Here is a 15,987-nt window from a genome sequence, read left to right as displayed (position 1 = left end):
CACCGGGCGAAGCCAACACTTTCAAGCGGTCAGCTTCCTAAGCATACGGTGTGTGCCCAGGGTATTCGGTCCAGGTTGCCCTTAATAAGAAAGGCTTATTTTTTTAATTTGTAATTTTTGGATGGGGAAAACTGGTGTTTTATTTATCTTATGTTGTCAAACACTTTAATCATTTTTACTTTATTTTCAGCCACTTGCCTCATCCTCATCTGCAGAAGACCTGGTTCCTTCATCTTCCTCGCAGGAGAGCTCAAGAAATTCCTCCACTTCGCTGCGCGATGGTCGCATGTGAGATGCTAACTTCTTGCGTAGCCTCAGATTACGAGCCCTAATATCCTAGACATTGAAAGGAGACAAAGGATTAGCTATCCCAAGAACTTAAGTTATTGGCAGCTCTGACATAAAAACAAGGTTGAAAAATAAAATATCCTTGCCTCTTGGGAATAGTCCTGTATGCCATATGGTTTCTGATTCACAAAGAACGACTTTTCCTGTTCCCCTTTTGCAATTCTAATATCTTCGTCCTTCCTGCAAGAGGCGACAAAAAAATATAAGATTATAACATGAATATAGGGTGAGGAGTCCTCTGTAAAAATACAGCCGTCAAGCACAGTGTAAGGAGCTGAGCCACCACCACATATGCAGTGAGTACTAGGGTTGAGCGAAACGGGTCGTTCATTTTCAAAAGTCGCCGACTTTTGGCAAAGTCGGGTTTCATGAAACCCGATCCGACCCCTGTGCGGGGTCGGCCATGCGGTACGCGACTTTCGCGCCAAAGTCGCGTTTCAATGACGCGAAAAGCGCCATTTCTCAGCCAATGAAGGTAAACGCAGAGTGTGGGCAGCGTGATGACATAGGTCCTGGTCCCCACCATCTTAGAGAAGGGCATTGCAGTGATTGGCTTGCTGTCTGCGGCGTCACAGGGGCTATAAAGGGGCGTTCCCGCCGACCGCCATGTTACTGCTGCTGATCTGAGCTTAGGGAGAGGTTGCTGCCGCTTCGTCAGAAGCAGGGATAGCGTTAGGCAGGGTCCATTAACCACCAAACCGCTTGTGCTGTAGCGATTTCCACTGCCCAACACCACCTTCGGTGTGCAGGGACAGTGGAAGCTACTTTTTTTTTTTTTTCCCCCCTCAGCGCTGTAGCTCATTGGGCTGCCCTAGAAGGCTCCCTGATAGCTGCATTGCTGTGTGTACGCCGCTGTGCAAACCAACTGCTTTTTTCAAAGCACAAATCCTCTTGTTCCTTCCTTTCTGCACAGCTATCTTTTTGGTTTGTACACACTTTTTATTTAATTTGTGCATCAGTCCACTCCTTATTGCTGCCTGCCATACCTGGCTGAGATTATAATAATAATAATAATAATAATAATCTTTATTTTTATATAGCGCTAACATATTCCGCAGCGCTTTACATCACATTATCATCACTGTCCCCGATTGGGCTCACAATCTAGAATTCCTATCAGTATGTCTTTGGAATGTGGGAGGAAACCGGAGTGCCCGGAGGAAACCCACGCAAACACGGAGAGAACATACAAACTCTTTGCAGATGTTGTCCTGGGTGGGATTAGAACCCAGGACCCCAGCGCTGCAAGGCTGCTGTGCTAACCACTGCGCCACCGTGCTGCCCATGCTGATTACTGCAGGGAGATAGTAATTGAAGGACACTCCCTGTTTTTTTTTTTTTTTTTTTGTGGGAGATTAAGATTGACATTTCTGCTAGAGTGCCATCCCTGTCTGTGTCATCTCTCACTCAGTGGGCCATAGAAAGCCTATTTATTTTTTTGCTTGATTTGGGTTATAAAATCTACCTGAAAAAATCACTACATCAATCAGTGGGAGAAAAATATTGGCCTCAGGGCTTGTGTGCCACTCCTGACTCCTGTGTGCATCATCACTCACTCAGTGGGCCATAGAAAGCCCTTTTTTTTTTTTTTTTTTGCTTTATTTGGGTTCTAAATTCTACCTGAAAAAAATCAATAAATCAATCAGTGGGAGATTAATATTGGCCTTTGGGCTTGTGTGCCAGTCCTAAGCGTGCCATCTCTCTCTCTCAGATAGAGGGCCATAGAAAGCCTATTTATTTTTTATTTTTTTTATTGGGTTTATAAATTTTCCCTGGAAAAAAAAAAAAAAAGTGGGAGATTAATATTGGCCTCTGGGCTTGTGTGCCAGTCCTGAGCGTGCCATCTCTCTCACAAATAGTGGGCCATAGAAAGCCTATTTATTTATTTTTTGTTTTGTTTTATAAATTCTCCCTTAAAAAAAAAAAAAAGGGAGATTCATATTGGCCTTTGGGCTTGTGTGCCAGTCCTAAGCGTGCCATCTCTCTCTGTCTCTCAGATAGTGGGCCATAGAAAGCCTATTTATTATTTTTTTTTTATTGGGTTTATAAATTTTCCCTGGAACAAAAAAAAAAAAGTGGGAGATAAATATTGGCCTCTGGGCTTGTGTGCCACTCCTGACTCCTGTGTGCGTCATCTCTCACTCAGTGGGCCATAGAAAGCCTTTTTTTGTTTTATTTGTTTTCTAAATTCTCCCTGAAAAAATCATTTTATTTTATTTGGTTTCTAAATTCTTCCTGAAAAAATCATTTTATTCTATTTTTTTTTTTCCTAAAGTCTCCCTGAAAAAAAAAAAAAAAAACAAATCAGTGGGAGATTAATATTGCCCTTTCTGCTTGTGTGCCAGTCTTGACTCCTGGGTGTGCCATCTCTCTCTCTCTCTCTCTCCAATTGTGGGCCATAGAAAGCCTATTTTTTTTAGCTTGATTCGGGTTCCAAAATCTACCTGAAAAAATCACTACATCAATCAGTGGGAGATAAATATTGGCCTCTGGGCTTGTGTGCCACTCCTGACTCCTGTGTGCGTCATCTCTCACTCAGTGGGCCATAGAAAGCCTTTTTTTGTTTTATTTGTTTTCTAAATTCTCCCTGAAAAAATCATTTTATTTGGTTTCTAAATTTATTCTATTATTTTTTTTTCCTAAAGTCTCCCTTAAAAAAAAAAAAAAAATCAAATCAGTGGGAGATTAATATTTACATTTGTGCTTCAGTGACAGTCCTGCGTGTGTGGCATCTCTCTCATTTGTTGCCACCAACAACAGAGTGTGTAACATTGTGCCTGATTTTCATTGTGGTCTCACTCACCTGTAAAGGGGTAGCTAAATCATACTGAAGTTATAGCTCACCGTGTAATTTGTGTGACAGCAACAAATACCGTTAGTTTGTTTACGTTTTTAAAACAATGAGGAAGTATGGTGGAAGAGGTCGTGGCCGGGGGCGTTCATTGTCAGCTGGTAATGAGGGTAGTGGTAGTGGTGGAGCATCAGCTGGTCGTGGGAAAAAAAATATTGCACCTAAGTCTGGAGCTGTGGAGCCAGGTTCGTCGTCTGGCTACACAAGGCCTCGAACGCTCCCTTTTCTGGGAGTAGGAAAACCGCTTTTAAAGCCGGAGCAGCAAGAGCAAGTTTTGGCTTATCTTGCTGACTCAGCCTCTAGCTCTTTTGCCTCCTCTCGTGAAACTGGTAAATGTCAAAGCAGCGCGTCGTTAGTGGATGTTCACGGTCAGGGACAAGTCGCTTCCTTGTCCTCTTCAGCAAAAACAACAACAGAGAAGAATGCAGCAGGCGACACAACGGGTTACTCCATGGAGCTCTTTACACATACCGTCCCTGGCTTAGAAAGTGAAGCAGTTAACAGTCCATGCCCATTACAAGTTGAATCTGACATGGAGTGCACTGATGCACAGCCACAGCCAGACTACTATGCTGGTCCTTTGACTCAGACCACAACATTGCCCTCGCAGGGTGCTGATCAAGAATCAGACCCTGATGAGACTATGTTGCCCCATCACGAACGCTATACCACCGACCGACACGGTGACACAGACGAAGTTGCACACGAGCTACAAGAAGAGGTAATAGATGACCCAGTTCTTGACCCCGATTGGCAGCCATTGGGGGAACAGGGTGCAGGCGGCAGCAGTTCTGAAGCGGAGGAGGAGGGGCCGCAGCAGGCATCAACATCGCAACAGGTTCCATCTGCCGGGCCCGTATCTTGCCCAAAACGCGTGGCAAAGCCAAAACCTGTTGGAGGACAGCGTGGCCATCCGGTTAAAGCTCAGTCTGCAATGCCTGAAAAGGTATCCGATGCTAGAAAGAGTGCAGTCTGGCATTTTTTTAAACAACATCCAATTGATCAGCGCAAAGTCATCTGTCAAAAATGTTCAACTACCTTAAGCAGAGGACAGAATCTGAAAAGTCTCAATACAAGTTGCATGCATAGACATTTAACCACCATGCATTTGCAAGCCTGGACTAACTACCAAACGTCCCTTAAGGTTGTAGCACCCTCGGCCAATGAAGCTAGTCAGCAACGCAACATCCCTTCCGGCAGTGTAGGGCCACCATTTTCCGCACCACCTGCAGTATCTGTGCAGGTTTCTTTGCCAGGCCAAAGCAGTCAGGGTCAGGGAATCACCAGTTTCGTAGTAGGAAACACTGCATCTAGGGCACCGGTGGCAACAATACCATCTCCCACCGTCTCTCAGTCTGCCATGTCCACCGGCACCCCCGCTAGTTCCACGATCTCCAGCTCTCCAGTCCAGCTCACCCTACATGAGACTATGGTTAGAAAAAGGAAGTACTTAGCCTCGCATCCGCGTACACAGGGTTTGAACGCACACATAGCTAGACTAATCTCGTTAGAGATGATGCCCTACCGGTTAGTTGAAAGCGAAGCTTTCAAAGCCCTGATGGACTACGCTGTACCACGCTACGAGCGACCCAGTCGACACTTTTTTTTCCAGAAAAGCCATCCCAGCCCTCCACCAGCATGTTAAAGAGCGCATCGTCCATGCACTCAGGCAATCTGTGAGCACAAAGGTGCACCTGACAACAGATGCATGGACCAGTAGGCATGGCCAGGGACGTTACGTGTCCATCACGGCACACTGGGTAAATGTGGTGGATGCAGGGTCCACAGGGGACAGCAAGTTTGGGACAGTTCTGCCTAGCCCACGGTCTAGGAAACAATTGGCTGTAGCCGTTCGCACCCCCTCCTCCTCCTCTTCGTCCTCCTGCAGAAGCGAGAGCTCGTCCACAGACCGCAGTCGCACAACCACTCCATCCGCAGCTGCCACTGTTGCACACCAGGTCTCCCATTATGGGGCAGCTACTGGCAAACGTCAGCAGGCTGTATTGGCTATGAAGTGTTTGGGCGACAACAGACACACCGCGGAAGTTCTGTCCGAGTTCTTGCAGAAAGAAACGCAGTCGTGGCTGGGCACTGTAGATCTTGAGGCAGGCAAGGTAGTGAGTGATAACGGAAGGAATTTCATGGCTGCCATCTCCCTTTCCCAACTGAAACACATTCCTTGCCTGGCTCACACCTTAAACCTGGTGGTGCAGTGCTTCCTGAAAAGTTATCCGGGGTTATCCGACCTGCTCCTCAAAGTGCGTGGACTTTGCTCACATATCCGCCGTTCGCCCGTACACTCCAGCCGTATGCAGACCTATCAGCGTTCTTTGAACCTTCCCCAGCATCGCCTAATCATAGACGTTGCAACAAGGTGGAACTCAACACTGCACATGCTTCAGAGACTGTGTGAACAGAGGCGGGCTGTCATGTTTTTGTGGGAGGATACACATACACGGGCAGGCAGTAGGATGGCAGACATGGAGTTGTCAGGTGTGCAGTGGTCGAAGATTCAAGACATGTGTCAAGTCCTTCAGTGTTTTGAGGAATGCACACGGCTGGTTAGTGCAGACAACGCCATAATAAGCATGAGCATCCCCCTAATGCGTCTGCTGATGCAAAGTTTGATGCACATAAAGGATCAGGCGTCTGCAGCTGAGGAAGAGGAAAGCCTTGATGACAGTCAGCCATTGTCTGGCCAGGGCAGTGTACAGGACGAGGTAGCGGGCGAAGAGGAGGAGGAGGACGAGGAGGATGATGGGGATGATTATATTTTTAATGAGGAAGCTTTTCCGGGGCCACTGGAAATTGGTGGCGCGGCAAGGCCGGGTTCTGGTTTTTTGAGGGACACAAGTGACGTGGATTTGCCTGAAACTGCCCCTCAACCAAGCACAACCGCAGATTTGAGAACTGGAACTTTGGCCCACATGGCGGATTATGCCTTACGTATCCTCAAAAGGGACACACGCATAACTAAAATGATGAATGATGACGATTACTGGTTGGCCTGCCTCCTTGATCCTCGCTATAAAGGCAAATTGCAAAATATAATGCCACATGAGAACTTGGAACTAATATTAGCAACCAAACAATCAACTCTTGTTGACCGTTTGCTTCTGGCATTCCCTGCACACAGCGCCCGTGATCGTTCTCACACGAGCTGCAGGGGCCAGCAGACCAGAGGAGTTAGAGGGGCAGAAATCAGAAGTGGCGTTGGCCAGAGGGGTTTTCTGACCAGGTTGTGGAGTGATTTTGCTATGACCGCAGACAGGACAGGTACTGCAGCATCAATTCAAAGTGACAGGAGACAACATTTGTCCAGTATGGTTACAAACTATTTTTTATCCCTTATCGATGTTCTCCCTCAACCGTCATTCCCATTTGATTACTGGGCATCAAAATTAGACACCTGGCCAGAATTGGCAGAATATGCATTGCAGGAGCTTGCTTGCCCGGCAGCTAGTGTCCTATCAGAAAGAGTATTCAGTGCTGCAGGTTCAATACTAACAGAAAAAAGGACTCGTCTGGCTACCCAAAATGTAGATGATCTAACCTTTATTAAAATGAACCACAACTGGATTTCGAAATCTTTTGCCCCACCTTGCCCGGCTGACACCTAGCTTTCCTATGAAAAGGTCTTGCCTGTGGACTATTCTGAATGCCTTTTCCAATCTCGTAATTTTCTGCACCTGACTGTCCAGCATACGACATGTTTACACCTCACTAAATGGCCAAACTCCCCACACGGGGCCGTGGTATCGACACTTGGCGACAGCACCCGTGAGAGTGCAGTTTGTCTGAAGAGGTGGGTGAGCCCGCTTTTGGTCGACGGCACTGTCACTGGGTCCCTCCTAGTACAATAAAGTGTCTCTGGCGGTGGTGGTGCGCACCCAACGTCAGACACACCGTTGTAATATGAGGGGCCCTGGGCCTGTACCGCCGGCCACAAGACAGTTTCCCCCCACCCCAGCTCAAACAGTGCTCTACCACTTGCAAAATTATTTCACAGCTCCACCAATGTTTAGTCTATGCGCTGACATCCTTCAATGCCTGCCACTGACAATACCATTGTATTGACATTTTTGTTATGTTAGGCCTTCGATGCCTGTCTGCGGTCACTCCTTCCACTAGGCCTCCACTGACCACACCACTGCTGCCCGTGTACCCCTGTAACCAATTTAAAATTGCCTACAGCCATGTGTTATTATTTTAGGCCTTCGATGCCTGTCTGCGGTCACTCCTTCCACTAGGCCTCCACTGACCACACCACTGCTGCCCGTGTACCCCTGGAACCAACATCAGAAAATATAAAAATAAGTATTTTGCTTATAAAAAAGAAAATACTGGAGAGATATCAAATGCAGACATTTTAACATTAAAAACAAACACATACAACAAAAATCTGGTACAGTACTAAAAATGGCCACCAGCTACAATAACTTTCTCCTGCAAGTAGTTAACTGAAAGGTTTTTTCAATTTTAAACACAGATATGGCATCCACCGAGTGTTGTCCTGTCGCGTCTTCTTTATATTATTGCCAAGAAGATGCAAAACAATGAAAATAATAAAATCATTATTTACCAAAAAAATAGAGTAAGTCAAAACCACATTGCAAATAAACATTCATTACAAATAAAGAAGCAGGGCGCGTCCGAGGGTGAGTATATACCTAATAAGAATATAATCACCCTCGGACGCGCCCTGCTTCTTTCCGACAGCCTTCCTTCCTAAGAATCAGCCCTTCCGTGGTGTAGAGAGAGGGTTTGTTACACTCCAAGGTGTTCCCCAGGTTGCCTTTCCTGAGCTTCGATCTTCCGGCTCTCGTTTAGTAGTTGTTGGAAACTACGCTGCATTGGGCCTACAAATTAGGTATGGGGTGTAGAGAGATGTGTGTTCCACTCCAAGGTGTTCCCCAGGTTGCCTTTCCTGAGCTTCGATCTTCCGGCTCTCGTTTAGTAGTTGTTGGAAACTACGCTGCATTAGGCCTACAAATTGGGTATGGGGTGTAGAGAGATGGTGTGTTACACTCCAAGGTGTTCTCCAGGTTGCCTTTCCTGAGCTTCGATCTTCCGGCTCTCGTTTAGTAGTTAACATAGTAACATAGTTAGTAAGGCCGAAAAAAGACATTTGTCCATCCAGTTCAGCCTATATTCCATCATAATAAATCCCCAGATCTACGTCCTTCTACAGAACCTAAATTGTATGATACAATATTGTTCTGCTCCAGGAAGACATCCAGGCCTCTCTTGAACCCCTCGACTGAGTTCGCCATCACCACCTCCTCAGGCAAGCAATTCCAGATTCTAGTAGTTGTTGGAAACTACGCTGCATTAGGCCTACAAATTGGGTATGGGGTGTAGAGAGATGGTGTGTTCCACTGTAGAGAGATGGTGTGTTCCACTCCAAGGTGTTCTCCAGGTTGCCTTTCCTGAACTTCTATCTTCAGGCTCTCATTAAATTGTGGTTAAACGGAACAACTGCATTTGGCGTACTAGTTGGTTTGGGGCCTACTATCGGTGTCTGCCGCTCCTTGCTGTTCTCCTGGTTTCCTGTCCTGAAATTCCGTTTTCAGGCGCTCGTTAAGTAGTTGTTAATGTTAGACTGCATTTGGCCTACTAGTTGGGTTGGGGCCTACTATCGGTGTCTGCCACTCCTTGCTGTTCTCCTCCACTGAACAAAGCTGTGCCGCCTGTTTACTACTGTTGCCAATTTTGAACTGCATTTCGACTACTTACTGATTTGGGCCTACTCTCTGTGTCAGCCTCTCATTCCAGTTGTCCTCCACTGCAATGCCCCCTGATTAGTCCTGTGTTACCAATTTTGAACTGCATTTAGCCCACTTTATTCTTTGGGCCTATATCGGTGTTTCCTCCTCATCCTGCCCATTGCCCAGCCAGTGATAGATGAGTCTGCTGGTACATTGACCCATAACGCAACATTTCCCGTGCACGCTACACTGCAAGATTGTGACCCTGCTGAAAGTCAGGTCCCCCTTCCCGCATACCATACCACCTTACACGGGGACAAACAGGAAGGTGCAGATGAAAGTGCAGGTTCCTTCATCAGGTGGGGGGAGGAATACTAGTTGGCGACGTCACTGGCACAGGGCCTCTCATGGTTCGCAAAAGTGTTGCTGCCGGTGGGAGGCGCCCCCGCCGTGCAAACACACCGCTGTACTTTGAGGGGCCCTGTGCCAGTGCCAATGCCAACGAGTGGGCCCCCCCTGCTTGCTCAGGTTCACAGCACTTGCAAAGTTGAAATACTTACCTCTCCCTGCTCCACTGCCGTGACGTGGTCCAGATTTCCTGGGCCCACTAATTACTTGAACCAGCCCTACCCACCACAACTTTAGCCAAATGACCCCCAATTTCAAATGCCTTCCAATTATAAGGTAAATTACGCTTGACAAGCTTCATTAAGAAGAATGGATGGTTTTGACATTAAAATGGGCACTCTAGGTGTTTTCCTGGTCCCCACTCACTGCCGACTATGCTGCCCCATTGACTTGCATTGGGTTTCGTGTTTCGGTCGATCCCGACTTTACGTCATAATCGGCCGATTTCACTCGACCCGACTTTTGAGGTAGTCGGGTTTCGCGAAACCCGGCTCGACTCTAAAAAGGTCAAGGTCGCTTAACTCTAGTGAGTACATGTATGGTCGATGTCACCAAAGGGTTAATGAACCTTAATTTTTCTCCGATGAGTAAAACTATTCTCTATAGCAACAGTCCATAATAAAGTTTTGTTGGCTTTCAGCCATGGCTTGTTTTCAACCTCGACACTTTTAGGATTCAACAGAACCTCATTCTCCAGCTTTGTACTTACACCGTGCTTTATACTGCAGCGCTATCCATTCAGAATATCAGCAATGTAAAAAGTCAAAAGCTTAACAGGAAACGTAGATCGGATGTTTGGAGACAACGCGGACCCTAGAGAGCAAGACCACCACTAGCTGTAACACAGACATAGTACAAACCTGTAAGAGATGCTGGGTATCTCAGGCACCACAACCCTCTTCCTCCAGGCAAGTAAATCCGTCTCGGTAGCAATCTGACTGCGAGGCGCATTGTTATGCATTTGCCGAACCCCTTCTACCTGACCGCTGCGTCTCAGGCCGATATTTGGAGGAGAAGCAAGATCTAGGACGTAAAAAATAAATAAAAATAAATTAAAAACAATGAAAATTATTAAAACATTTAATAATGAAAATTTAATGATAATTATAATAAGACAGAGCAACCTAATAATCACTATATGAACTCCTAAAAATGGCGCTCTAGTACATAGTCTATTCGGACATCCAGTACCTCTTCTGGCTGCATTGTTGGCCTGGGCGCTGGAGCCCGCTGCTGGTTCTTGCTCTGGATTTGGCCGCTGATCCTGGCGCTGGTTGGGATCCTGGTTCTGCTGATCAGAGTTTGTCTGCTGACTGACCACTTGTTCCACTATTTCTCCGTCAACTTTCGAGATAGGAAGTTAAAAGTGTAAATCATGCAAGCAGCAGAAGACTGCACAGTTATCAGCAGGGAGGGGTTAAACAGCCGGGATCAGCATGATCTCTGATCCCAGCTCTTATAACCAACACTGCTCTATCTGCTCACTGCAATGATACCTGGTGCAGGAGCTGCCCGTCCTACGTGTGGTATTAATGCTGAGCAGTGCAGGAAGGGGTTACTATTGCAAGTCGCTTCCACCTGGGAGGTGAATGGAGCGGACGATGCTGTAACCACACAAACCTTCAGAGATGTGTGCACGATCGGCAAGGCTCTATATTAAACAGGACACATGCACGAGTCTGGGCACAATTGTGGGGAGGGAACGTTATTGGCACCGCTCACCTCCGATGTGGCAGTGACCGGCGATGGATAGCCCTTTTAAATTAACTACTCGAAATGTCAGCCATAAACTCAATTCTTACCAGTTTCCATATAGCCCAGCTGAGGAACCAAATGCTTATCCGAACAGTTCTCTCTCCCAGGTACCAGCCGCTGATATGGAGGCGGATGGGGGTTGCCGTCAACATCTACCAGAAAAGGTGGCGGCATCAAGTGTGGCGCCTGTTGGGTCTGTTCATCAAGGACAAAATGGTTTGAATCTACAATGAGGGGTCTGTAGTCCGTGTGGAAAAACATCTGCTCGGGAATCTGAAATAAGAGGGAGATTCAGGTACAAGTCAGTACCCCAAACATAAAACCATCACCATCCCCTACTGATAAGACAGATCCCCCGACAGGGCACAGATCATACAAGGTTCTCAGGAGTCTATTGGGACACCCATCAGCAAGCGATCAATATCCCTGCAGCGCCACCACAGGAGAAATTAGCCATTACACAGTTTTCATTTAAATAAGAGGGCAGATTGTAATGCAGAAATTGCCCACAAACACCACCCTAAAAAAAAAAAAATGGCAAAACAGACCAAGAATGGACCTGAACTGACACACAGTATAAAAAATATATATATTATAGATGTACACACAAAACTCACCTTCTCATACGATTTGCTATTGCCGAATCCAAAAATCAACAGATATCCATGGGAATCTGTCCCCGCCATGCGCTGCCCGTCAGCTGACAGCTTGCAGTCCAGTATGGCACCGTGGCCTTGTCCTTCAATCTTGGCAGAAATTGGAGGAAATATTACAATGATTAACACCACAATGCACATTTTTGCTCTATAAGTAATAGACAGGAAAGGATATCAAAAATAGGATATCTTATAGATACATTAGTAAATCCCATTCTGTATGCAGTAAGTGCCCTAAAGCTCCCTCTAGTGGTGGCTGCAGGCAGTCACAATGTCTTATTTTCGCTCTATAGATGTTGAAAAAAAAATGTTTAGTTAAGTAAAGAGCAGGGGTCAGCCTGCATTGTCTAATCTGTTTCACCACCCTCTCTCCGCTTTTGGATGGGCCAGAAAAGAGCAGCTTACCAGATTAAAGCAGTGCATGACTTTGGTGCCATTTTTTATATCCCACATAGATATATTTCCATCGTGTCCTGCAGATAACATCATTCTGGAGTCATAGGGGTGAGGTTCCAATACATAGATGTCATCTTCATGACCCTGGTACCAAAAAAAAAAAGAAAAAAAAAAAAAAAGACAATATAGAATGACAATTCATAGGCAAAGTCAAGGCAGTCATAGTAATGTGCATAAACTCCGGAAGTGTCAAATCCTGATGCAATCCTGAACGTGGACACATACCAATTGTGTCTCTCTGAAGTAGCATCTTTTTTTTTGTCCTCACTGGACAAAAAAAAAAAAAAAAAAAAAAACACTCCAGGAGAAGCCATCCACAACTCAGAGCTAGCCTCCTGACTCTCTCCCCTTTTCCAAGGCTATTACGAGAAAGTCTAACTATACTGTGGTGGCATTCCTGAATCACCATGGGGGCATCACCATGTTCAGCCAGAATACTCTACATGACGGTACCTCACATGCCAGCGCTTGCCAGTCTTCAGCCCAGGAATAGAAAACAGGGCTGCACATTCGCTTCGCTGAAACACTCTGGACCAAGAAGTGTGGTCCAGCCTTACGGAGGTCCTAGGAGATCCTAGATCTCCTGCTTCCATCCCTTCTGAACTGCAATCACTAAACTCGCATAGTTAGAACTCAAACCCCCGGCCTTCACGATGGAAGATCTGGTCACTCGTTGGGTAGAGTTATCCCGGCTCTACCTCATCTACACAAATGATTCAACGTAGAGAGCTTCTAGCTATCCTCATAGGTCTGGATTGACTTGGTATTCCAATCTAGTCCATCCGCTTAACATGCCCCTTGGCCTCTTTCTCTCCACCCCAACCTCCGGTCCCAATGTCAGCTATTCCACCCCACTTTATCTAGCTGCGTTTACCAGCATGGCTGTGGAGGATGAGGTCATACAATCCAAAGGACTCTTGTGGTCCAAACCATGCTCAAAACCTACCACTACTTGGATCTGGTCAATTCACATCCACTATTCTGTGATACAAGTTCACAGCTTTCTGATTTGATCCTTGCGACCCCCAGACAGCCCATGAAGAGGGTCTAGCTGTTTCCAAGTCACCCATTTAGAAGTCGATTTTTTGTCATTACGGAAGCCTACAGGTGCAAAGCAAAAGATCCATTGTTTCGAGTCAGTGCAGATTCCACCACAGTGGCAGATGCCTCCCAAGACTTCAGAAATCAGGTCCCCATTGAAACTTGTCAGTAGGCCACCAACTGGGCCTCTGTTCATAGTTTTACCAATTTTACAAGTAAAGCCTATTTATGGTTTAATACGTAGGCAGGTTAAGGGTGAAGGCACAGATTCGGTTTAGCAGCACTGTGATCCTGTACTCACCATCAGAACATGCAGCAGTCTCCCAGTATGTGAATCCCACACCTTCAGCAGGTGGGCGCTGCTCGCAGTCACAACATAATCATCCATTATGTCCCATGCAATCATGAGGACCTTGGGCTTTGGATACGGGTTATCATTAGGAGATGGTCTGAGGGAGAAAGAAAAAATAAATAAATAAAACATCCAAGTAAACGTTCACCTGATCTGCGGGTAGGAGGATGACATGGGGGAAGATGGCTACATGTGGCAGGCTGCTTGCATGTTTTTGCAAGTCAGAGTACAGTATATCACAAACATGAGTACACCCCTCACATTTCTATAAACATTTTAGGATATCTTATGATTCACCTGACTTCTGCACTAAATTTGAGCACATCCTCAATAAGTGTTCTCTGGATTTAATTACCCTGACAGTAGAATATCTTCAACGTGCAATTGCTGACAACTCTGAGAAAATTAAGACTATCGAAGTTCAGTTATCTGCAACAGGTACACCGGAGGAGCTGTCTTCCCTCAAGACTGAGATCCAGGACCGCATTACCCGACACAAAAGGGACATTGAAGTCAGAAAACGAAACAAGTTTGTAAGGGACGCAGAGGACTATAAAAATAACAGAGTCTATAGATGGCAGGACAACTCTTGGCGCACCAACACGTCCGAATCAACCTACGTCCTCAGATCTCTCAACCTCGGGGTCAGACCACGAATCTGGACCATCTTCTTCGGTGTCAACTATTCCTTTTTTAGGACAACGCCGATACCCCAAAAGAAGACCAGACGGGGACAGAAACTTAAGAAACCAGGATACCAACAGGATCACCCGATCAAAGGTATGGACAACCTACTGATTAATATCTCATCTCGAACTCTGAATGTTGCCGAACACTCGCTCCTACAAAAAGGACTCTCATTCTGCCCATCATATCGTTGCCGTATGTTTGATTTCGACATGGACCTCCAGAGATTTTTTTGCCTGATTAGATTAAAAGCGCATTTTTCTACAAATCCTCCAGCTATAGATACTGTTCCCACCAGTAACAACCCCAAGCTACTGTCTTCTTCTAGTTTGGGCTTACGGAACAAAAGTCACTTTAGACGCCCACACTGTTCTCATGCGGTTGAAACTTTTGTTAGTTTTATACAAGACTCATTTGCATCCCTCAGAGACAATATAGAAAGGGACAACCTTTTCTATCCTCCCAAACTGCTGAGGAGAGACACTTAAAAATCTTCAGGGGGACAAATCTATTATTATGAAACCGGCCGACAAGGGTGGGGCCCTAGTGATCATGGATAAAACCAAGTATCTGGCTGAGATAACACGACAACTGAGTGATAACTCCATCTATCAGGCACTAGATAGGGATCCCTCACATGCTATTCGCCACAGTATTGAGACCATACTTCACAAATACACTGATTTGGGCGTTTTAGATCAGAAGACATGTAGTTTCCTTTTGAACCCTAATCCCATCATACCGGTCTTCTACACATTGCCGAAGATCCACAAACATTTAGAGAATCCACCAGGGAGGCCCATAGTGTCCTCCACAGACTCGATATTATCCGCTATAGCGAGATATATTGAGAGAATTCTTACTCCTCTCATACAGAAGTCTAGATCATTTTTGTTAGACACGGGTTCTTTTCTAAAACTTATTGGCGAGATCAACATCAATCCTATGGATGCCCTCTTAGTGACCCTCGACGTGAGGGACCTGTATACCTCTATTCCTCACGAGGAGGGTATCCACTCAGTACGTCATCTACTTGAGAAAACTGACATGGATGCAGACCAGATCTCACTGTGTACTGACCTCTTAAGGGTCATACTTCTGTCCAATTTCTTTCTATTCCAAGACACATTTTACCTACAAAAACGGGGACCGCTATGGGGTCACACGCAGCACCTCCATATGCAAATGCGTACATGGTTCATTTTGAGGAGAGCATCATATACATGAGTACTTTGTTCAAGGATAACATCATCACATGGAGAAGATACATTGACGATGTGTTCTGCGTATGGCAGGGTACGGAAGAAAACCTCCACGCCTTCCTGTCACTTCTAAACACCTCCTGGCCTGGCATTACTTTTACTATGAACTATGACCTCTGGAGCATGAATTTTCTTGACACATTGGTAGTCAATGCTATAAGTAGCAACTGGCCGATCCTCTCCAATGCCTACCCTAATGTTGCAGAATTCCAACACCCATTCCTTCCATGTTTTAAAAGAGCTCCAAGTCTGCAGGATAATCTTGTTAAGGCCGATATTGGCACCAACACCATCATGAGACAGAGCTTTTTAGGTAAACCAAGGGAAGGCACTTTCACTTGCTTACATTGTGTCCAATGTAATAATGTTCTTAAAGGCAACGTGGTCACACATCCATATTCTGGCAAAGAATTCAAAATCAGAGGGTACTTCACGTGTAGTTCCACATATGTGATCTACGTCA

The 15,987-nt window shown here is 45.8% G+C and overlaps 1 protein-coding gene across 2 annotated transcripts in view; it reads right to left on the bottom strand.

Moving 5' to 3' along the window:
• The window catches only part of LOC138672596 (bromodomain and WD repeat-containing protein 1-like), a 139,715-nt gene that overhangs the window by 51,970 nt on the left and 71,758 nt on the right, over window positions 1-15,987 (bottom strand). For both annotated transcript variants that reach the window (XM_069760732.1, XM_069760731.1), the window contains exons 14-21: window positions 13,525-13,672; window positions 12,132-12,266; window positions 11,688-11,816; window positions 11,118-11,343; window positions 10,507-10,659; window positions 10,176-10,338; window positions 435-528; window positions 199-336 (exon numbers count right to left, since the gene is read on the bottom strand). In XM_069760732.1, the coding sequence (XP_069616833.1) occupies window positions 199-336; window positions 435-528; window positions 10,176-10,338; window positions 10,507-10,659; window positions 11,118-11,343; window positions 11,688-11,816; window positions 12,132-12,266; window positions 13,525-13,672 (1,186 nt within the window). The remainder of the gene's footprint in view (window positions 1-198; window positions 337-434; window positions 529-10,175; window positions 10,339-10,506; window positions 10,660-11,117; window positions 11,344-11,687; window positions 11,817-12,131; window positions 12,267-13,524; window positions 13,673-15,987) is intronic.

Source organism: Ranitomeya imitator, chromosome 3, assembly GCF_032444005.1.
Source record: "Ranitomeya imitator isolate aRanImi1 chromosome 3, aRanImi1.pri, whole genome shotgun sequence".
In the NCBI taxonomy this organism is placed as follows: domain Eukaryota; kingdom Metazoa; phylum Chordata; class Amphibia; order Anura; family Dendrobatidae; genus Ranitomeya; species Ranitomeya imitator.
The sequence above is the reverse complement of the archived record's forward strand: the minus strand, read 5'-3'. Positions and strand labels throughout refer to the sequence as shown.